The 24,134-nt window shown below is 33.0% G+C and overlaps 1 protein-coding gene across 2 annotated transcripts in view; it reads left to right on the top strand.

Annotated features, from left to right (window-relative positions):
• The window catches only part of CHIC2 (cysteine rich hydrophobic domain 2), a 42,745-nt gene extending 19,267 nt beyond the window's left edge, over positions 1 to 23,478 (top strand). Inside the window, exons 4-7 of one of the 2 annotated variants that reach the window (XM_051964293.1) lie at positions 8,053 to 8,109; positions 8,276 to 8,335; positions 13,483 to 19,781; positions 21,495 to 23,478. In XM_051964293.1, the coding sequence (XP_051820253.1) occupies positions 8,053 to 8,109; positions 8,276 to 8,335; positions 13,483 to 13,533 (168 nt within the window). In that variant the 3' untranslated portion in view covers positions 13,534 to 19,781; positions 21,495 to 23,478. Of the gene's footprint in view, positions 1 to 2,565; positions 2,674 to 8,052; positions 8,110 to 8,275; positions 8,336 to 13,482; positions 19,782 to 21,494 lie in introns of those variants that run through there. The other variant, XM_051964294.1, reaches the window with a different exon arrangement.
• Positions 23,479 to 24,134: the final 656 nt, after the last annotated feature.

Genomic DNA, 24,134 nt, shown 5'->3' with positions numbered 1-24,134 from the left:
TTTTTCTCTTCAGGTAATTATTATGAACATCAGGCATTATATACTTCTCCTTCAGAGCTTATTGAAATATACAGAAGTATGTGTCACTTAACTGAATGGTTCTAGACATTGCCATACTCATCTTCTTGTGTTTCTGGTTTCATAATTTTCCATTTCTTCCTTTGGTATCAGCTATCATTTGTGTTACTTTAATATACCAGCCTCTGATTTCTTATTCACTATTTCTGATAATCTGTGGATTGGAACAAATTCTGATAAGTTTATTTATCAGAATTACTTTAAAATAGAATAAGAAGGTCCTGAGGGAAGGTTCTTGACAGATTCTTTTAAAAGTGCATATCTAAAAGGTCATTCACTACACTTTGACTCTACTTTTTGGATTTTGTCTATAGATTGCCATTATTTTGCATTTTGCAAAATAGAAATTTTATTGTTAGTCCTAAACATTCTTGATTTTATTTTTATTTTTTTAGCCTGCATCATTTTTCGAGTCTTTTATTTGCCACTTACTTGAAATGGTTTTTCCTTTTCAAATTTCTGAAATAGTATATGAAATATTTACCTATATTCTTTATGATGTTGTAGGATTTGATCATATCCCTTCTCTTGACTTTTTATTGTTATTGAATCCTAATTTAATTTCTTTTATGGTATTCCCTTGATCATTTCAGTTCCTTTTTTTTTTTTTTCTGGATGGATAGACTGTCTTTTGCTCTTGAATTTTTTGGAATTTGACCAGGATTGCTAGTAATATTTCATATTTGAAGGTACCATGGGACCAAGTCTTCTTTTTTGTTTCTACTACTTTTTCATATATTGTCCCCCTTTTGGTGCAAAGCAATATCTCTTCTCAGAATACTCGATAGAGAGAAATCTGAAAAGGATCTTATAATATTATCTTGTAAATATGTAAATACATTTGGATTATTTTTTCCCCAAATGCATTATTTTGCCTCCCTCCAGTAAAACTCATTTGTTACTTTTTTCCCCCAAAAGTTATGTTAATAACTTTTTATGTCTTGGGCAGTTGTCATGCATTCTCCTTTTCTTCATTTTTTTAATACAATATGGTCCTTGATAGCTTTGATTTTATATCACAACATAGCCATTTCCCACAAAACTAGCTTTTTTCTTATCTTTCCATCTTTTGCAATTAAACCCTACCAAGTAACAAAGAAAAATAGTTAAATAAAACTTAATGGGCAAAGTGATCATGTCTGGTAGTGTATGTAACAGGAAACATATTTATTATCATATGAATCATATGAATTATAATTTATCTCTCATTAGATGAGGTAAGTATTTTTCATTATTCATGCAAGCGTCTTCCATGTTTCTGTAATTTTCTCATATCGCAACAGTATTCCATTACACTCTTTTCACAGTTTGCTTAGATATTCTCCCCGTTTTTGCTTTCCTTTATTTCTTCATTCCTTCTCATAAGCTACTGTCTAGCCCTTTTTATTCTAGCTATTTACAAAATATATTCTTTATCTCATTTTAATCTCACAAAATCCAATGAAGACGTGAATATTGGGATTAGTGTCATTCACTGTACTACTAGTCTCTGGAGATACAAAATTGAAAGGCAGTCCCTACTCTGAAGGAACTTACATTCTAATGGAAGGATATGACATATTCAGAGATACATAAATATAGGTTACATACTATATGTAGAATTATGACTGGGAATCATGACTGACAAAATGAGGAAAGACCTCTTGAAAGAGGTCTTTGAAAGAGGTGGCATTTGGAATGAATTCTAGGAATTCCAAGAAGTGGATATAAAGAGGAAAAACATTCCAGCTATGGGAGATAGCCTATACCACTGAAGGCAAGGTGGAAGAGGAACAAAATGTAGGGCAGCTTGCCTTGAGTATAGAATTTGTGAAGGGGAAGTAATGTATAATTAATCTGGAATGGTAGTCTGAAGCCAGATTGTGAAGGGCCCTAAATATCTATAGGAAATGGGGAAAATGCTTTTTTCTTTTTTTTTTTTTTTTTTTTTTTTTTTTTTTTGCTGAGGCAGTTGGGATTTAAGTAACTTGCCCAGGGTCACACAGCCAAGAAGTATTAAGTTTCTGAGGTCAAATTTGAACTTGGGTCCTCCTGACTTCAGGGTTTGTGCTCTATCCACTACACCAATTAACTGCCCCTGAGCTTCTTGCTTCTTATGCACGTGAGTGGTATGGCCAGGCCATTGGAAGATGGATTGGAAACTGGGGCTAAGTGCTTAGTATAGGATGGTTATAATATAAGGAGAGAAAGGAACAGACAGACACTAGAAATACTAATGGTGGAACTGATGGATGTGGTAGTGGCTCGGATGTGGGGATCAGCGAATATGAGGCTGGAAGGGAGTTAATATGACTATTACAGAGTTACCACATCTGGCAAGGGTCAGGCAGGATTTGAACCCAAGCTTCTCTTCTCTGCTATGTAGCTTCCCCTTTTAAATCCACTTCGATACTCCTATTACCTTCCTTTCTGACTACTCCCTTTCCCTCTCCCAGAGAACCATCTTTTATAACAAATAGTTTTGTTTTGTTTTGTTTTGTTTTTAAGAAAAAGAGGAAGAAGAGGAAAAAAAAAAAGTCAGAAAAACGAGATGAGAAACAATTCAGAAAAGGAGAGGGAGAAAGGAGCTTGCTACCCTGAAGGCAAAACTTCTAAGTATGATAAACTTGAAATAGATGCTTTTTTTTTTCCCCATTAAACTTTAGGGAAGTATGGTTAACTAAACGTTTCTTTTTTTTTTTTTTTTTTTTTTTTTTTTTTTAAATTTCACATTGAGAGAGGTAGCATGATGTGGTATTAGGAGATTGGGTGCAGCTTTCAGTTTTTACAGTTATTATCTGTGTGATCCTGGGAAAATAAATTAATCACTTCTGTACCCCATTATTTCAGAAGAACATCTACAAAATGGGAATAATAATTCTCAATGTTTACCTTGCAGTTTTATTTTGAGGAAAAAGATTGAGAACAAATGATTGATTGCAATTCTCAATTTTAATGTTTCAAACAATTTGACAGTTAAATTAAATAAAAGATTATCAGTAATACCAGAATAAAAGTATGAGAATTAAGGAACCTTGATACACAATTCCAATGTATGCAAGATAAAATTTAAAAATTAAGAAAAGCTACATATTTGAACATGTAAAAAAATTTGGAATTGGCAAGATGTGTGAATGAGACAGACAAGTTCAGCAAGGTTGTAAGATTCAAAATTAACCCATAAAATATTACATTCGCATTTACTAGCAATAAAAAAGGGGGAGAAAAGAAACCTCATTTACAATAACAACCAACTCCCTCCTCCCCCAACAAATCTCATTTAATATTGGTGAATTAGCCAGCTAGAAACACAGAAAAACAAACTCTACAACAATATTATACTCAATTCAAACGGGCAGTTTCTACAGAAACAACACATATACGGTGGGGCAGTTAGATTTTAGAATCTTCAGCACCTGAGTGCAAATATGACCTCAGATAATTACTAGCTTAATGACCCTGAGCAAATCCATCTCTAAAAACGTATCATCAGTGGATCCTCTAAGAAGACAACAGTTTGTCAAACAAGCAGTTTGATAGAAGCAATATTGTTAGTGAGCCTTTAGCTAAAGTTATAGTAATTTGGCTTAAAAACTGGTAAGGCTGGTTTATAGTTTGTTAATCAACATATAATACCAATCAGGATATGACTATATTCCTAGGAATTAATCTACTCTTTAGGAAAATCAGAAATAAGGGCATTTATTAAAACGTATAAAAGGATTTCCCTTTATGGTTTTAATTCCTAGTTATTTTTGCTCTGACTACCTGATTTTTTTGGACTGTATGGCCGTTTATTCTTCCTTTCCCAAGTGTCTCAATTTCTAGTTTCTGTTCCCCAACACACTAGAAAATGAGAAGTTAAAATGAAGAAAATTAAACAAAAATTCTCATCTTATAATCTAGACTTCTTAGTAGTGTTAGGTTTAATAGATTCAGATGCTAGCTAAAGATTATTTTATCTTGTGGGATAAATTTTACATACTAGTTGCCTTTGTCTTAAAATGATAATTGAGTGACTTAGTTTACTGATTAGTAAAATAAAAGTTAGCAAGGAGATACGAGTGAACAAAAATTGTATTAAAAAAGTAGAATAGGTCTTTATGTGCTGGAGGTATAGACTATTTAGGTGGTGGAGCCTTCTCTTTCTAAGAATATCAGTTCATGCTATGTTTTCAAGCATAATATTGTTAGAACTAGAAGGTTATTTGGGCTTTATGGAGTGAGTTGGTGGTCTTGGTCCATTTTGTAAAGGACAAGAACCCATGATAAAATTAACTCTCTTGTTGGTCATCTAAGCAGAATGGCTAGAGATTCAGTGCTAAAAATTGCTAACCTGTCCTCTCACCCCTCGGGTGTGAGCACAGAAAAGGATTAAGGCACTAGACTGGTGGAGCACGGTGGGGAAGCTCACACTGAAGCTTGCACTGCCTTTTCCACTGTTCTTTGAGTTAAATAGAGGATTTTAGTTCCCAGGACTATCAATCTGGTGCTTTTCTTAAGCACTAAATTCACTTCTTTTAAAAAAAATTAAAATGACATTTTTAGAAATCCACTGAAGTAGAACATAAAAGACCAGTGTTTCACTGGTGGTTAAGGTTTCATTGTCATTGACAGATCCTAGACAAATTTTTTCAGATGTATATTCATTTAGTTAAAGTTCTTTGGGCATAGGGGGAAAAGGGATGAATGAATATAAACAAAAGCCAAAGAAAAATTTCTATAACTTCATTTCATTTGCTTCATTTGGTAATAAAAAAATACTCAGAGTTTGGCAGTATTGGAATACGTTTTATTAGATTAAATATATGACAAACCCATGGACATAAACACATAATCTTTTCTTGAACACAATTATAATCTGCTTTCTCACAGTGATTAAAAGCGTCTAATTAAATACAGCTGTCATGGATGTGATAAAATAGTATATTTTTCCAGTGTCTGCTAAATTGGCATTGTATTTGTTCTTAAAACTATATTTTGATTTTGTGAACCAAAATAATTGTAGAGTATTAACAAATGTTCTTAGTAACTAAAGCCTTTTTTCTTTTAATTTGAGCTTTTGTTGTTACTAACAAATAATTTGTCGCACAGAGTTGTTTTTTTTTTTTTTTTTTAAATACTACTGCTACTATCTATATGCTTGTCATCATAGTGTGCTAGAAATGTTCCACTCAAATCAAGGGTTCTTTTCTGGTTTTGTATGTCCTCACCTGCTCCTCACTGTAAATCATTGAGATGTCAAGTGCAGTGATTAATTAAGCTGCACGTGCAAGTGCTTTTTTTTCACCTGTCAAGTAGGAAAAGTCTTGCTATAGAGGGTGGATGCTGCTGTTTTAGTTCATAGCTTCTACTTTAGGCTGTGAAGTTTGTAGAAATGTATTGCATTCAAATTTTCATTCAGATTTTGGCAAAGATCAGCAGAATGTATGATTTAAAAAATTTAGGCATTCCAAAGTATATCCGCAGTAGTAAAATGAAGTTTTAAAGTCTTATTTAGGAACATTGTAAATAGAAAGGTAAATAGAAAGAATTCCTAAGTAAATTTTTTGAAATTTGCAGATTGTGTTATATAATCATCAACTATGGGTTAGGGAGATTTCACATTATTTACAGTAAATGCTATAAATATCAGAAATCCTTTTGGATTCATAAGATCACACTAATTAAAATCCTGTTATTAGCCAAACATAAGATTTATGTAGGCACATTGCTATAGTTTTTCATTTAATACTCCAGTATTCATAGCCTGTAATTTGTTAGTGCCTTAGAGCCTTATTTTTAAAAATTAGGTATAAAGGGGCAGTCTTGGGGAGCTTGATTTTCTTCCATTCATCTCCTTCCCCCTCCCCTTTTTTTCAAACCCACCAGTAAAATTAAAACCTCAAATTGTATAGTAATCTTAATCTATTATTAAAAGGTCCCAGAAAGGAAGATTACAAGGTAGATTCAGGTTTTGAATCAGTTTTGCCATTGGTTTAGCAGCGGGTGGGCAGGCAGATGCCTGCTCAGAGTAGAACCTATTGCCATTTTTCACCATTGATAGAGTAGCCTTTCAGAGTCAATGAGCTCTGTCAATGTGAGCTTGTCAAGGCTACAACTTCATAGACCTGAGAGGCGGTTTGAGAGGTCAGCCCTTTTCAGGTTCGCTGTGATGCAAATGAACTTTAATGCTTAAACAACTATTGGAATTTTTATGTCTGCTCCTTGTTCTTTTTTCTTCACAAAGTCATTGACGAGACATTCAGTGCTTTTTAAATTGGAAGTTGCATTGTGCTAAAGACCTAGTACAGATTTACGGAGGGCTGAAAGCAGTTAGATCATGTTCTTTTCATGGTGCGATTAGAATCAAATCGATTTCCCTACAGCCTTCAGCATTCAGATGGCAATTTTAACAAAGCTTGGGGGCTAGACAAGGGACAAAACGACTGAACTGAATGTTAATTACACTCTGCAGCCTTATTTTCTTTTGATTTGGAGCTGACTGGCAACTAAATTAACAAAAAGTGTGACCATAACTGCTGCCCTATTTTCATTTAAAAGGAGAGCAGTCTCTAAAAGGCTATCTTTACAAAGAAACAAGTGAGGTCTGCTGATCATTGTTAACAAGGGCACTGTTTTTTTTTTTTTTTAAATTCTTGCCCAAAAGACTATGTTTAAAAAAAAAAGTAATTCAATAAATTAGTCATTGACACACTGCTACCTAGAAAGTTACTTGAGTTTCTGCTTTTATGGCATATTTGAGGGAACTTAAGCCAATGGTGGAGATTCATAGATAATGATGAATTATAATTGGCATTCATGTGACTGTAGCACTCTTAAGCATATTTAAAATGGCAAATGAAGTCTAACATCCAGATTGACATTAGGTGCTTTAGATAAATATGAACTGTGTATTGTAAAATGTTAGACATTTAAGAACAGTTTGATTGTAACAAGTTTTACTTTGCAAATCATCTTTGTTTGACATCTTTATATTAATATTGTTTACAGCATCTCTGTGGTTTTTGGAGTATTAACTGCAAGATGCTTTTTCCCCCCCCCCTTGCCTTCTAAAGAAGCTGCAGCTGCACTAAGTTGCGGTTGATTCTTGCTGCCCGTTCTCTGTCCTTTTGCACCTGCAGCTGTGTCAGGCTCATCTTAACACCTGGCATCATGAATTATCCTTTCTTTTAGTCATACTCCTAAGCAGGTCACATTTAGAGTTACATGGTATCTGTGACAGTAGCAAAATATGATATATAGAGAGAGAGATAGGTAAATATATATCTATTTATCTATATGTATGTTAAATAAATTTCTAAATTGGTTTATGAAACTAATGAAGAATTTCTGAACATATTATCAAGCCTGAGTTTGAACTTTGGGCATGAAAACAAAAATGGATTTTTCAAAAGAAGTTATTTGGCCAACAAATCTCCCTCCCCTCCCCTTTAAAAACAAAATCAAATTTTAAAAAAGTTTAAGTCCTTATTAGACAGAATTCAGTTAAATTCAGTTTAAGTATATTATATATTACTGATTTTTATCAATAATATGTTATTGATAAAATTTTCACTAATTGCTAGTTTCAAACTGATAATTAAGCAGGACTATATTAACTATTAATATATTTTTATTTAACCATTATGAATTGTTTTATCATTTAAATATTTAAAATCGACATTGAAAGCAATATTAAAATGGGTTATTGGGAGTGAATAACATTGTTAATGTTAACTATTCTTGTGTTATATTTTAAATTCAGAAGCCATCAAGTTTGAGGCAGTTAAAACTACTTGACATTCATGCTAAAATAAAACTTAGCTTTTTTTTAATAGAGAGGACACTTTCTGTTACTGTTTTGTCATTAGAGGCAGTTTTGATAGTGTTATAGACCACCCTGTACTTAGTCACTGTCCTGTACCTCTCCCCTTTTCACACAAAAAGCAGCTGCAAAAGAAAGTTTTTCTAAAACCAGTCAAGAGTAAAGTTTTTTTCTCATTTGTCTTCCAGACACGAAGATCGATTGAGAAGTTATTAGAATGGGAAAACAATAGGTTATACCACAAGGTGAGTGCCGCAGGGAGCAGCTTCGTACTGTTGGGGTCTGAATTGCACAGTATGGAAACAGATGCTTTTGTTGAACTAAAAATATGAAAGGTGGACAAATGGGTAACTCTGCGTGCTGCAATAAAATAGAGCTCATTTTTCTTTCTTTACTCTCCTCCTTGTCTAGTTGTGCTTGCATTGGAGACTGAGCAAAAGGAAATGTGAAACGAATAACATGATGGAATATGTAAGTTAAAGGGCTGTTTTGTGAGTTTCTCTATTAAATGATCATTTATTTTGCTTCTGATCTTATTCTTTTCACGATTATTAATCAGCAAAGGTGTCAGGAGCTTAATCTCCTGAGTGCAAGGATTTTCTACGGTTCACAGATGCATGGTTTCATGTGCAAGACTGATTTATAAAGTTATGAATGACTTGAAAACAAGGCTTCACTGTGTTCTGAAAAATAATAAATTAATTGCCAAAATAAAATAGCCTGAACGTGTGTTGATGGAGTGTGAAATTTTAGATGCTGTATAAAGAACTTTGGTTACGCAGCAAGTCAGATATGGCTTTTTTATATAATGCTAATCAAGTCTCCAAGTATGGAAGAAGACCTTTCAGCCAAGCTGCTGGAGCTTAAGGAACCTTTAGCCTTTATAGATTTTAACTGCCCATACCTCAACAGATTCAAAGTGTCTTTCACTGGGTTCTAGAACATTACTTTTAAAGTTCTTCTTAAAAGTAAGCAAAAGAGCTATGGTTCTTCCTGTGTCTATTTTTTAAACTATATAATTTAGCAATTATTTAATTTTTTAGAATAATTTAGTATGGAACTTAATCTCTCCCCTTGGCTTGAGTTGTTTGAATTTTCTTGATCCTTCTGAAAAATCTATGGCCAGCATAAAGAAATTTGAAGTACTGGCACTGTGGGTGCTTTATGTATAGATGTGTGGCTAGAAGTGAAAGGTCCATTAAAGGGTTAATTGCTGAAAATTTAGACTAACCTTCTTGAAGTACCTGGCATAGAACTTCTAACACATCTATGGTCTTTTATTGCATGATATTTTGTCTATTCTTTGAAACAATGCAGCTATCATAGATAGCTTATAAAAAGATTGATTAAAACAGTGTTTAAATAGTTGAAAATTATCCTAAAATCATCTTTTCTCTGTTAGCATTTCCCCTTTCTTCCATTTTCATACTATCAAGTCCTATTTCTAGCCTGAAACATAAAAGACCTTTTTAAAAATGCTTCTTTTTTTTTTTCACAGAATAGCTCTATTCAGTGAACCGAATAATGTAGATTTTTTGTATCATTATCTATTATATCAAACATGTTAATTTATGATGATGAGAAAGACACATGATATTTCTCTATAACCATTAAAAAAGCACATCTGAATAAGTTGTTTTTAGCTTGACCTGTGAAAATGCAAGTCCTATATAGTTTTTTCTCTAGGCAATTTTTATTTATTTATTTTTTTGTTCAGGAGGACAGTTTGAATATAGGTTAGTAGGAAGTTTTGCTTTGGGGGATACTGAAATATTTAATGCATTGACAAACCACAGATTTTAACCACTAACCTGAAATTTCAAGCTTTGATCTTCTTCATTCTTGAATTTTTTTTGGAGAAAGCAAATGTCTAAGTCAATACTGTTCAATCTTTTCAAAATTTATATGTATGAAATTCACCTATTTAATGAATTTATTTGTCATTGACATTATTTCTTTCTGTGACATTATGTTGTTAAGGCATATCTTTTTTTTTGGTAGCACTCTTAGAAAACATTCTCAATTGTGTGTTGTCAAGAGTTTTTTTTTTTTTTTTCAGTATTTTTCTTTAACAGTCATTTTGAATATTTCTGTATTTATTATGCTTACATACATTTTTTATTTAGAGTAATAAGATTAGTTCAAATTAATCTAAATTGTATTTTGTAATAACATTTAAGTTGTGTATGAGATTAAATTTAAAAACTCAAGTAATTTTTGCATTTTTTCACTGAAGGGTTTTTATGCATATTTTTAAGAGTTGAGAGGAAAGAACAAATTTCAGATATTCTCTTCTGATGTTTTTCTGTGAAGTGCTCCATTAAGAAGATACTGCTTTCTCTTAGTTAATGCATGCTTTTTGCGAAGTATTCATTCCTTTTAAGACAAATTTTTGGTAATTTTGAGCCATATTTTGAGTTGGAACAAAGTAGGGTTGCAGTCAGATTTTCAATAGGTATGCCAGGGAAAACCTAATTTAGTCTTATATTCATCTTTAAATGACAGCAGAGTTTAATTGAAACTACTACTACTGTAGTATAACTAATACTCCAAGTTTTCAAAAATTTGCCAGTAGATCTGATGATTTGTGCTAGTCCTCTTGCTATCTTGAAAGCTTTTGAATATTGTCCTTTTATGTCTGTTGTATAAGGATAGCCTTTATTAATTTGGAGAACCTTATCATTTGAGGTTTGATATCAAATGATGCTTGGAGGGTGGGGGATGATGGGACCATAGCAATTCATTAAGCCATCTATAATTTATAAAGGACTTTGCTAATAGAGAAAGAAAACATAGGTGAGATAGATCTTTGGAGAAATACCACATGGCATAAATATAAAATAATACCATATTCATAAAATGTTTTCTAAAAAATCACTAATGCCTTAGAATATGACCAGAACTGGCTTTATTTTTGATGTATGTAGTATATAATGCTAAATATTGTAATACCTATTATATAGCAAATATTAATTAGATCTGAAGAGAGTTTATGCTTTGGCATTTTATTTTGCTGTTTTATTCTACAAATATTTGTTAAGTAAGGACCAAATAGTTCTGATTTTGCATCCCAACCTAGAACCTAGCACAGGGCCTTTGATGAAGATAGTAGATTTTTAATATTATTGAAATTAGGACCAACATAATGAAATAGCATCACTTGCAAAATCAAGATGACCTGATTGAAAAATTGTGCCTCTAACATTTAGTAACTCTGTGACCATGGGCAATCCCTCCCCTTTACTTCTCTTGAGTTTCAGGCAACTCTGTTAAGATTTACCTACTGAATTATAGTTGAGTTTGAAAACTTCATTGACCAAACAAATCACAAATCCTTTATGAATTGTTTAATTTCCTGTTAGAAGAAATGATGCCCTTGTGAAATTCAGTCCCACTAGGAGCTATACACAAACCATAGAATTTTGTACCCGGAAAAACATATTGTTCAAATACAATATCTTTAATTTTTGAAAATAGAGATGTTGAATATTAATTTTTAGAACTAAAAGATCATCTCAAAGAAACCTAGCATAATTACCTTTTAATAGGTAAAAGATATTTAGAGGGATTAAGTGCCTATGGTAATGCATCTATTAAATGGTAGATCTTCACCTAGAATCCCCTAGATGATTGGCCTGTCTTTGTACTATATTATTTCTTTCTTGTTATTAAAATTCTTGAGTAAAATGTAAAGAATTCTAAATTTAGGTAGATTTAGACCATAAGAATTATTTGTGAGTTTTGTGACTTCTATTCAAATGTTTTAAGTATATATTCCATTTTTATCATTTGGGGCTTGCTTTTTCTTTCTTTGCTTTCCTCTTTCCTTAACTGGTTTTTCTTCTTAAAATCATAGGATCATAATTCTTCAGAGATAAAAAACATTTCATAACGAACATCTTAATCTGTTGGATCCAGGATGGTATATTTAAAAATTAGGAATTATGGATTCTAGTCTTGGCTTTATCATTTATCTCATGAGTTATTCTGTATGAAGGAATAGCCTTTACTTGGTTTAAGTTTATGTAAAGTCTTTTTGCTGTAATAAAACAGCAGTATTATTTGTTTAGGTTCTTTCCTGAGACCTCTTAAATGATAATTCATTGAAGAGCATTGTGGAAATGGTAATATGAATCATGAGGGAATTAATAATTCATTGAATATAATACCTATCAATTTATATCCTAAAAATATATTCATATAGGAAACGAATTTAGTGAGGAACTTTTAAAAAGAGTATCAACAGACTTTGAACAGGAGAAAGGAAAGGAGAAGGGAGTGAGTATTTATATGTCTGCTATGTGCCAGGCATTCTGCTAAGTGCTTTTGACAAATATCTCATTTGGTCCTAATAAGCAATCCTTCAAGGATATACTATTATTACCTCCATTTCATAGTTGTGGAAACTGAGTCACTCCAGTTCAGCAATTTGCTCATGGTCAGACAACTATTAAGTGTCTCAGGTTTGATTTGAACTCGGGTCATTCTGATTCCAGGCCTAGCATTCGGTTCTGTCCATTGTGCCATCCAACTTCCTCTTTAAAAAGTACAGAAAGTGAGGGATCTGAATGATCTCCTTAGTAAGATAAGTTTTCCATTAAGATTACATAATTGATAATAAAAAACAAGTCTAGATAGCCAACTAATACAGATAGAAAAGCATATTTTTACCAAAAGATAGTACCAACCTTAACACATTTACAATCTAAGGAGTATGTTTCAGTCAAAGCAAACAAGTTAGAAGGAATGGATGAAGTAAGGATACAACTTTCATAGAGAACCTGCAGCAGAGGCAAAGGAGCTACATGTAAATCCAGGACAGGGTAGCTAGAGCAAAAAAGGAATATTGGGTGACTAGATAGAGCTCTTTCCTCATTCCGGGGACTAGCATGAGGCCAACCTAGGTATAGAGGATGTAGTCAGTGAATGCAAAACCAGGAAGCTGATTTTGGAAAGGGTTGAAGAATCCCAGTAGAGATCTGGCTTGAGGTTTGAGAATCTAATTATTCAACTCTAAAGAGGATTTAAGTGAAGTCAAAGGAACTAGGACTTGCTGTTTCATGGTTTATGCCAGCCATGCTGATCTTTGGCAAACCATTGAGAATTAGAAATCTGCACTCTGAATACTTGTTTCTATGCTTCAGTTTACTGTCCTCCTACTGCTAGCCAAATTTTTGAAGTAAAAGTTCTGCCTTTGTGTTGATTGAAATTAGGGGAAAGGGGAATTATTCACACCTTGATCAAGAATACTGAGTGAAAAAAGAGAAGACATTAATTGGGAACCTGTAGGCATACCTGGCCAGCAGAGGAATTAGTCCCAGAAAGGTCTTCTCACACTTTGGTTTCTCCATTTGCTTCTTTGGCCCTTTGTAGATTGCAAAACTGAGTTAAGCCCTGCTTGGTAGAGAAAGAAAATTAACAAAAATAATTTTTTTAATGTAACATTTCCAAATCATGTATCAGAATTTCCCAGAGAAAGACTATATGAATGCCAAGTAATGATGATTGGAGTGTTTGTGATTGTTATATTATTAGCAGCCTTTTCAAATGATAGAAAAGTGCTAACATTTTGTTATGGTCACATTTATTTAATTTTGTCTTTTTTTTTTTTTTAACAGGTCATCCTCATAGAATTTTTACCAAAGACACCGATTTTTCGACCAGATTAGCATTTGCTTTATTTATAGAGACTTATCCAAGTATGTTGTCTTTCCAATGGTGCCTTGCTTGGTGCTCTCCTGGTGGTGACATAGCATTGGTTCTACAGAATCTTGTGGTGTTTTTTTTTTTTTGTTTTTTTTTTTTAATAACCGCATGTTCTAAGTGTGTATTTTTTGTCAGACTTTGCAAGTTATTTCATACAGATGTTAAACAATTAAGTTATTGTGCTTTTTTCTGTTAATGTATTCTGATTTTCAAAGATTACTTTTTTTGTATTATCAAAAAAAAAATACATTTGAACATAGCCTAAAAGTGACCAGGCTTTTTTTATTTTTAACCCAAGGTTCGTGATCCCTTCACTGTAAATTCCTTTAACATAAACACACTTTCTGTGACTCTTTGTGTATTATTCCCAGTGGATATTCTTTATTTTATATTTTTTATTAATTTAATCAAGCTATCCCTTTTGAAATTGTGAGTTTTCTGTACTAGTCTTTTTGGGATTTAAGTCCCCATTCCCCAAATCCAGCTCCCACTCCTTACCCCTATTCTGAATAGACTATCTGTGTTCTTTCATGGATAAATCATATCAAAATAGTCCAGAAAATATTCTACCTTCAATGTTGTTAAAACAGACATTGAATTATTTTGTCTAGAATAGGAGAATTGATTAAAGGTATGCATGCATCTAATGGTTATTAGAGCTCAGGATCACAGAAAACATAGTAGCATCACAACCTACATATATCTTTATTCAAGGTTATATCTTTAATGATGGCCTTACTTGGGTTACTTTTTATTGTTTACCAAATCTTATATGCCAAGGTGCAGAAATATTCATTTTTATTAAGTATTTATCTAAGGAACACATTTTCCATGGTATCCATCTTCTTTGCAGTTCCAGATTGGATAATCTTAAAAAACAGGCTTGAAAAATTGAATAATGGAGACAAATAAAGGCCTTTACCAACTCTCCAAAGGATACTTAAAATAAGATATATAAGATTATAATGAGAATTTAAGATATGGAGAAGGTAACAGTGTGTGTACGTGCTGGTTCTTTTAAAATTTTTGGTCCATTAGAGTAACTTAATTTTCTGCACAATTGTTCAAGAATTTTTTTTTTTTTAATGGGGATATGACCTAGTCTTGAGTCAGTCCAGTTATATTCGTTATTTCATTTTTTTTCTTTTGGTTGTATATACCTTCATGCATTTAAATTTAAAAAAGAAATTTTCAATGGTGTATATGTAAGTTTTTTGTTCTTTTTATAAGCCTGGAATTACACAAATTTTAATGTATGTTAAGAACTTGTTCCATACAGCTGTGGTATCGAGCAATAATGTGAATAATTTTGAAACATATATACTCTGATTAATACTTTGTATTAAGAAGTGGTACCACTACAAAATACCTTCCTCCTTGTATTAAATCTTTTAAATACCAGTTTCATTAATTTATACATCTGTATTTTTTAAGTGTTTTGTGTATTTCTCCATAGTACTGTATTCTCTAAAATGGTTGGATGTCATCTTATATTTGACATCATGAATTGTCTGAATGAATAGTTTATCATTTTTTTTTCTGATATTTTTCTTGGTGCCCGAAATTATAGTTAACAATTTAAAAAGAATAATTACCTTTCTTCTGAAGAGCTCAAATTGCAGAGTCCAATCACATGTTTCACCTCACTTAGCTTGTATCTAGGGTATGTTTTGCTGCCCTTTGAATAGTGCAATTAAAATGTTATGCTATTCAAAACAACACTGTAATATTCCTTATTGGGTTTAGTGGAAAAGAATATATTGTATGGAGAAGATTTATCTGCTATAGGATGTAAAACCAGAGGAAAGGTAGGCTGCTTGTATAGAGTTAGATGATGCAGTAGAATGCATCATCTCTAAATGTGGCGTTTTATCTTATATGTGTAGCTATGTCTCCTTGGCTTCCTTAGTGAAAAGAGCTGAACTTGATTAGAAGGATATATATTTTTTCTTCCTACCTTAATCTTTCTTTTTATCAGGCTTCAAAAAGATGTGTAAGGTCTTTTGAAAGTATTTTTTTTTAATAGAGTCTCAAGAGAATATGAAACTTACTATGAATGGTAGTGTTAAGTATAGTGTCCTTTTTAAGCCTTTCTAATTCTCCTTTTTAATTAAATGGAGAAGTGTGTCATTTGCTTAAAGAGATTCTCTGGGAATGTGCACTCTTAGACTTTCAATGTGTATCTGGAAAAGAACCATGAATGCTTAATATGCCGGCACTACCATGAGCCAATTATGCCTTGAACAGTTAGGTTTTCGTGCTTTGGTTTTCATTAGTGTCCCCCAGTGTAAGTGTAACTGGGTTATTCTTTTTTCCTTTTCTTTTTTCTTTTTTCTTTTTTTTTTTTTTATGCAGACTATGAATTTGAGTGGCCATGTTACTGAAAATGTCAAAGATGCCTTTATATGTAGGCTGATCTGAAGGAAATACTCAAAATTGTAATTATTCTATAGCTTCCATGAGTTCTGAGCCATATTATCATTTTTATACTGGCAAAGTGGGGTACTTGTAAAACCCTTAGTGAATGTGTAGAATCTTACATAAGCTTAGTGAATAATTTGCATATCATTTGTGGTTTTGGAAATTCACCATTCTTGTATAGAGAGAAACATTTGGTGGTATTTAAATGTAGAATGGAACCATGTTACTATATGGTTTGTTGTTCTATTGATTTAGATATTATGTTGGTAAAATTATGTCCCTGGAAACTTAACTATGCAATATGACTCACTTATTAGTGAAACCCATAGCCAGTCTGACATGATATAGATGGTTAAGACAAGTGTCAGTTTTTCATTCAAAATTTATACTCTTAAATTACTTAGTCTATATAGAAAATAGTCGCTGTATGAATGTGTTCGCACTCTAGGAAAACTAGTAGTATCTGCTACTTTTAAGCAGAACTTACGTTTATATCATAAAATAGTGATACCTTCAAAGCCAGTGCGGCAGTAACCAAAGGCTTCTTCTTTTCATTAGCTTCCCACTAAAGAATGGTTCAGGAAGAACCAAAAGGTGATTTAAGGTATCTTGTTCCTAGTGTCATTGAGTTTTTCAGCTTGTTTCTTTAAACATAACGGGTCAGTCCCATTATATGTTGTTGGTTTTCAGGAGCATAATAGGGTATCTTTAGGCAGTTTGTTTTTGGTGCCTTTCCCACCTTCATTTCTGTACTCCTTTCTTGTCCAGAACAATCTTTCCTCCTTTAACCCTGGATATCTAGACCTTTTATGCTCTATTTCCTTTAAGCCTGCCTTCCTTTCCTTTTCCCCTTCCTCTTTTCCTTCCCCTTCCATTTCCCCTTCTTTCTTTTTTCTTTCTTTTCCTTTTTCCTTCCCTTTCCTTATCTCCTTCCCTTTCCTCTTCTTTTTTTATTTCCCCTTTCCTTTTCTCCTTCCCCTTCCTTCCTCTCCTTCCCTTTCTTTTTTCCCAAGTTATCTTTTCTTTCTTTTCTGTTTTTGTAAAGGAAAACTCAAAATTTCCTGCTTTCATTATTGAATGTTACTCTGATTATTGCAGAGAAGAGGGAGAATCACAGATAGATTCAGCCTTCTCTGTGGATATTTGCATTTTTAAAAGAAGAGCTTAATAACCCAAGTGACCTGCTTATTTATTTGTATGAATAAGAGGATATCACTCTAGCCTCATCTCTGTTGCCACCAACAGTAGCTCCAAGATTAACCTTGCAAGCCCTCATGGTCTAGCACTAGGTTCAAAGCATGTACTAGGTCTTTATTTTGTACATAAATAGAACCTAGTGTTCTCTTCTTTGCTAAGATTGCTGCTACTTTCTGACCCCAAAGCTGTTGGTAACCTTTTAATTATTTCACATTCCCCTTCAAAGCTGTTTCCTTTTGAACAATACATTTGTTCTCACAAAGAAAACATCAAAAAAATCCTTCCATAGGAAACAAAGGAAAAAGGGCAAAATGGAACTGTGGCACTCCAATCCTTTTGCTCTGTTTTATGGTAAGAGGCATAGTTGATATCTCAGTAGGTTTTAGGGAGGAGAGGTTGAAAAAGAAGGCCTAGCTAAAGTACGAAAATAGAGAAGTTTCCCCCTTTCCCGCATCAGAACTGTTTCCTTTAATTTGTTCTTCTCCCATTTTCTGTCACCAAGTATTTTGTTAAAAGTTTAATAAGGTTCCTCTATTATAATATTTTGAGTCTGGATATTTTTATAAAGATAAATTGAGCTTACCAACTTTTTATTGTTTCTGTTTTCCAACTCTCCATATTCTTCATGTCTATATAGTGTGATGTGGGGTGGTTCAACCATATATCCTGAAGAAGTTTTAAGAGTTGCTAATGTATCCTCTTTCTAGAATGTAGAAAGGTATTATATTTGGTTTAGAATGTTATTAGTCAGAAGTTTCAAAATTTTCTTAGTCATAGAGGAATAGATTTTTGCAAAGTAGAAAATTTAAATCAACACAGATGGTTTTTAGGCTAAACCAAATGCTGAAATTCCCTTGACGTATTTTTTTCTGCTAACTTTGTGTGAGACCAGATTATTTTGTCTCACTTTCTTCCATCTACAAAACAAAGATATGATTACCTACCTCATAGAATTATTTGATCCATTATTTTGTAGTTGTTAAAAATTTGTATGAAAGTAAGTATCTAGTTGGTTTCTAAGAATAGTGTTTGAGTAGTAGTAGTAGTAGTAGACTTTTTATATTTGCCATGTTAACACAAACCTTAGTGAATAAACTAGTAGTTAAGGTTTCAAGTTTACATCTGCATTTTCAGAATTGGGAATACTTGCTGTATGTGGCTGGAATATTGTTTTGTTATAGGAAATTATGTGTAGTACTTTAGGTCCTTGATTTCTATAAATGTATAAGCCTAGAATAGCTGAAGGGAGAATTGGACTTAGAGAATCTATGAATCTGGACACCAGCAGTATGTGAGCAAGTTTTTTAATTTCAGGTCTTCAGTTTCTTCATCAATAAAGTAAAAAGGTTGGGCCTTCTGCTCTCCCTAGGGTCTCTTACCCTTACCGTTCTTTGACTTCTGATACAAGATTCCTTTGTGTCATAGTACATCTACTTAAAAATAAAATGCTTTGAAATTCAACACATATTAGTTTTCTAATTATAAGTATATCATTTAATCTCCTAGATATCCTCAGTTTCCTTATCTGAAATATTTGTACTATTTGTTTCAGAGGATTGCTATGAGGAAACTTCTTTTTCCTTAAAATACTATGTGTGAGTTGCTGTTATTGTTATTTTGAGTATAGTATTTCTTAAGCATATATTTATTGATTAACTAGAGCAAGAGACTTTATGGAAAATATGATTTATTTCTTGCCTAGGAACAAACAAACAAACAAAAAGTTAGTATGCAATAGAAAGAGAGCAGTTCAATCTACTCTCATTTGTTGAATTTTAATGTATTCTTGAAAACTGCATTTCCCCTAACTCTTAAAAAAAAAATTCCTGTCCCCATTTAATTTTTTTTACGGTAGCTTAATTATTTCAAACATTAGGTCTAAAGTCTGGTATGAAAGTCTGAGAGGTTTTTATACTTTTTCACGGAAGAAACTTAGACTTCAGGTTGAAGATTCCCATTTCTAAATTACATTCTGTTTAATCAGGCAATTTCAACTATCTCGTTAACATCTTTATGAACTTTTTAGAAATTGGGGGGGTTTTGCTTTTGTTTTTATGAACTATAGGCATTAAATTTCCTTTACAGTTTCTCCTTAATTTTAAAAATTCTTTCAAAATTAATTAGCATTAGAAAATATACTAATAGTGGTTTTTGAAACAAGATGCTCATAATAACCAGATTGGGGAAATAGTTATATTGTCATGTAATGGTTCTTTAAAAGGTTGAAGGCTATGCCATGGTCAGTGGCTGTAGACAGATTTATGTCATTATATATATCACAAAAGAAATTTTAAAAGTTTGATTTAGAATAGGGATTTTTGTCCACCAAGTTGCTCTTTGAGATGCTTATGGTTAGTGTATCAAATAAAGCATGTTTTATTTGTCTTGTTAAATGTAATGCTCTTAAACTTAGCTTAACAACAATTGCTGGGTAAAAGATTTCAGGAATTTGTGAATATTTACAAATAAAACTCTTTGGGGGTTGTTTGCAAACAAAAACACTTACCTGTTCAGAAATTATTGATGACCCATGAGAAATTAAATGAAGAGCTGGTGCTCTGTTTCATACTGCCATCAAAGAATGTAAAGTCAGGTAAGTCAAGTAATATTTTTTATTCAAATCAAATTTTGGTTAAATGTTCTAAATTTAATTTTAATAGTTGATAATTCTATTAATTTCTATGACAGATATTTAAAGTTGTTTTTCTTTCAACATTAAGAAAATACGAATCATAATAAAATAAAAGCATGTTCATCTTTTTAAGTAAAAAAAATTATACTGCTTTGGCAGTGTTGGATCTATATGGTTAACGAAAATGGAGAAGTAGAAGTAGCAGCTAAGGACTTAGCATTGTAATATGGCTTGGGAAAATTTGTTTAGGTTTGAGTCTATATTTTAATTGATTCATGTATAAAATATTTATCCAAATTTAAAAAAAAACTTTGATAAAACATCAGTATGTTCATTATATTAAGTTTTCATTTGCTGAATTTTTTTAGTAAACAGATTAACACCTTAATTTAAATATAAGGTGATTTTTTTTTAATGATTAATGTACAACTAAGTATTATTGTTCAACACTTAAATCTAAAATATAGACTGGTGAATTTATTGCCTGTCTCCATAAATCATAAAATTGAATAAAATCCTTTTAAACCAATTTGAGTGGAGATGGGGGAGGAAGTTTGGGACTAAGGGAGCAATTACTTAAAGGAAATTGATCCAAACAAGCAGTTTTTTAAACTGGATTAAATAAATGAGCATTTCATAATGAAAAAAAATATACATACATACATACAATGTATTAAATATATATGTATATATTTAATACATTGATCAGGAATAAATTTTCCAAACTAACTATTAGTGCATACTTAGGAGCTTGTAGTTAAGCTTAGTATTTTTTGGTTATGTATTTTAAAGAAAAACATAAATGCTTGTCTTCATGAATTTCTCATGGTTGGAGAAAGATTTAGAAATAAAGTCTGATTTCGTTTCTATAATCTTTCTCTCCAAATACTTTGTTTCGGCCTCTACCACTTTATAAGGTAAACAAATTCTAATGTCTTAGTTTTCTAGTTCATATGTCTAAAATATTGAATTTAAAAGACAGAAATAAATTTTAAGTATTTACATCTGTAAATGAGCATGTATCTACATTCATACACAGAGGATTCAAATAGGATTTTTTCTTTTCCTGACTACCCCAGGCTTGAAAAATTCCAAAGCTTAAAAAAAAAAAAAAGATTTAATTATATGTATTGTATCTAATAAAATAATTATGAACCATTTCACTAAGACTGAATGTCTTATATACAGTAAGCCAAAATGCTTTTCTTCTGAATATTTGCTATTAATATCATTACTTGAATTTTACCTCAGTTATGCAGTGATAGAACCATTTGGACAAATCGTTCAAGTACTTTTACTTAGTGGAGGAAGGGCTACCGTCCTTAGGTCCAGCCCTAAGAGTCATCTAGTGATTTGGTATCTATTAGATGACAGAGCTAAGTAGCCTTCTGACTTTCCCCACGTTGTGTGTGAGATGCATATTTCTTGAAACTTTTGATTACTCTTTAAACTCCTCCAAAAAATCCCACCAAAAAACCCCAAACCCAACCCTTCCCTGGAGCTCCCGGGAAGCATGCAGAGTGTTATAATTTCAGTTTGCAAAGTGGTATGATACAATGTTGCTGAGCAGAAAAGCACACGATAGATTTAATGTAGCCAATTGTGTACTTTTGAAAAAAAGAGTAACTGTTCCCTGTGAGTTAATTTTGGATTTTTTCAAAATCTCTCTTTTAGGCTTTGTGCAGGATTCTTCCAGACAAATGCGTATTCCATGTGGGCCACTGTTCTGCTAAATGCTCTCAGTTCTCCTTTTGCAATCAAGATTATGTTGCTAAGGAGATTTTGCTTTTATTGGTGCCATTGATTTGTGTTAATACGTTTTGAATACCTCTTGGTATTCTTCCTTAGACAAGGCCAAAAGAAAAACTTCCCCGAGTTTCCCAATTTACATCACAAATGGAGCGGTGGTGTAATGAAGCCGATATAAAGTGGGCAGTTGAAAGGGAACTAAAGAAGGGCACTCAAGTGAGAAATGAAGAAATGTGCCGAGTGCAGGCTGTGGCTGCCTTCGTCCAGCTGCAGGAACTGGCTCCAGCCTGAGGCCGGGGGAGAGGGAGCGCCTCCCTCCCGAAAGACCACCCACTTTCTGTGGCCTTGCTTGGCACTCCACGGATTACCTCATTGACGAAGATGGGGCCATCACAAAGCCAGAAGAAATGGTTCTTAGCCCTGGAGCTCCTTGACTTGTTTCACCCAGAGCATGGCTGAGACCACACTTTGGATTCTAGGTGATCTCCAAGTAGTTGAAGGGGGGAACCCCAAGGATGAGGGACCAGGCCCTGAACGTCGAGGTCGGTGCGTCTCCGAAGGAGACAACCGGGTTTGGCTACCTGCTCCTTTTTCCGGTGGCGCTCTCCCCCATTAGCATTGTGAGTGGATCCTGAGCCTAAGAAAGGGATTTGATCTGACTTATTAATTGGCTTGCTTGCAATTTAGTAAGTGCTGTGCGGAAGAGCATCTAGTTAGAAGAGCTGAGCCCTTCACGTTCTTAACCCCTTTAGGAGCTCCCATTCAGAGATGACAACGTTCCAGAGAGGGACACGGTCACATGGACGCTATTGATGTTATACACTGATAGCACTAAGATTTCGGGCTGTTGCTTTTATTTTTTTGAAAGTTACTTAGGCTTAACAAGTTCTGTGGGGAAAGTAATTTCTAGATGAGGTTTAAAGGAAATTCAGAATTTGACACAACATGGAGAGTCTCAGTTTATAAAATACAACTGCATATGTGTAATAAGCTTGTATGAAAAAAACTTTCTAAAGAAATAAAATTAGGTGGCGAATTGATTCAGCAAAATAATTATAAATTTAAATTCTAAGTGTTTTAACACTGAACTGAACAAGAAATACATTCTCCAAAGGCATTCTGAGGTCATTGGGAAGCACGTAATTTATGGGAAGTGTGATTTGGGAAAGAAAGGTCTTGCTTTCTTCAGTCAACAGTATCTTTTCGAAAGACTTTCAAAGAACGAGAAAACCCAAAGTTTGAAATCAATAGAAATCAACTATTCTGTTTTCAGTGGTGAAAATCCAAAGCTGTTTAGGCAGTAAAGATCTTGGTGTAATTCTCCTTAAGTTCATAACTGATTTGGGTGTTTTTTGACAAATACTGGTCTGGTTTCAGAAACACTTTCAGTGAATGAATTTCAGTTTCACAGAAGAGTGACATTAAAAATGATGGAAATTTTTATTTTAAAACTTCACTCTTCTACCCACATTAACTTTGGTTTTCCACAGTGTCCCCAGACATTAAAATTAATGAGGAAAAAAATACATTAACGTTTCTTCCATATTGGAATTCACTTAAGCGGAACTGGAACTTAAAACTTATTGCTTAATAAGGTAATATGAGACTGTGGTTCATGTCCTGTGTATTAAGAATGAATATAAAGTTTAAAAATCTGATCACTAATGCGTTTTGTTTTTAGCTTTTGGCAGATATATATCTGGTAACACTAGAGAAATTACTATCAACTAAGAAAAGAAATAGTGTCTTTTTCAGCCATCCCATGTTTGTTATACTGAAATGCCAGGTGCAATCCTTGGACTCTTGTCTGGATGATGAGTGATATCAATAAAGAGAAACTTTGGAATATTTGTGAATAAAGCATGACATCACGAAGAGAGATATTTCAGAATAAAGTAACTACTTTGCACTTCTTGTTTTGTTTGTTTTTTTTAACAATATGTGGTCCTTGAAGGAAGATTATTAAGATTATCAGTCTCTTTCAGAATAAGAACAAATCATGTGATCGCTTAGCTCATTGCTCTTATACCTATTATACATAGTGGCTACTCAACAGATTGACAATGAAATAAGGAAATCCACATTATAAAAACATACTTGAAAAGTTTTTAAGCATATTGCATAATGCCTGTTGGATCAAATTTTAAGCAGTTCTGGCATTTGATGTTCTTCTCCACCTAGTCACATCCTAAATATTTAGCCTTATAAAGCTAGTCCCCTGCCATGCTACTGCCCAGCTACACTGGCTTTCCCAAAATGTTTCACATATGATATTATGCTTCCTACCGCTGGCTATCTCTGATAACCTAGAATGTGCTGTCTTGACCACTGCTTTCATAAAGTTCAGTTTGAATTATACACCAGGTATTGGTAGATGAGTACTTGGGAGTCTCTCACCATCCTCATGTTGTAACTCAATTCCTCAGCGCAAAGAATAAGACTGTGCTGTAAATCAAAGAAAAGTTGAGAACTCTTCTTCAGGAAGTCTTAACCAAACTCAATTTCTGGTATCTTCCCCCTCCCCCCCAATTATTTCATATCTATATCTGTGAATACAGGTTTCCT

Source organism: Antechinus flavipes, chromosome 6, assembly GCF_016432865.1.
Source record: "Antechinus flavipes isolate AdamAnt ecotype Samford, QLD, Australia chromosome 6, AdamAnt_v2, whole genome shotgun sequence".
Lineage (NCBI taxonomy): Eukaryota > Metazoa > Chordata > Mammalia > Dasyuromorphia > Dasyuridae > Antechinus > Antechinus flavipes.
Note: the sequence above shows the minus strand (reverse complement) of the source record. Positions and strands in the feature narration are given on the sequence as shown.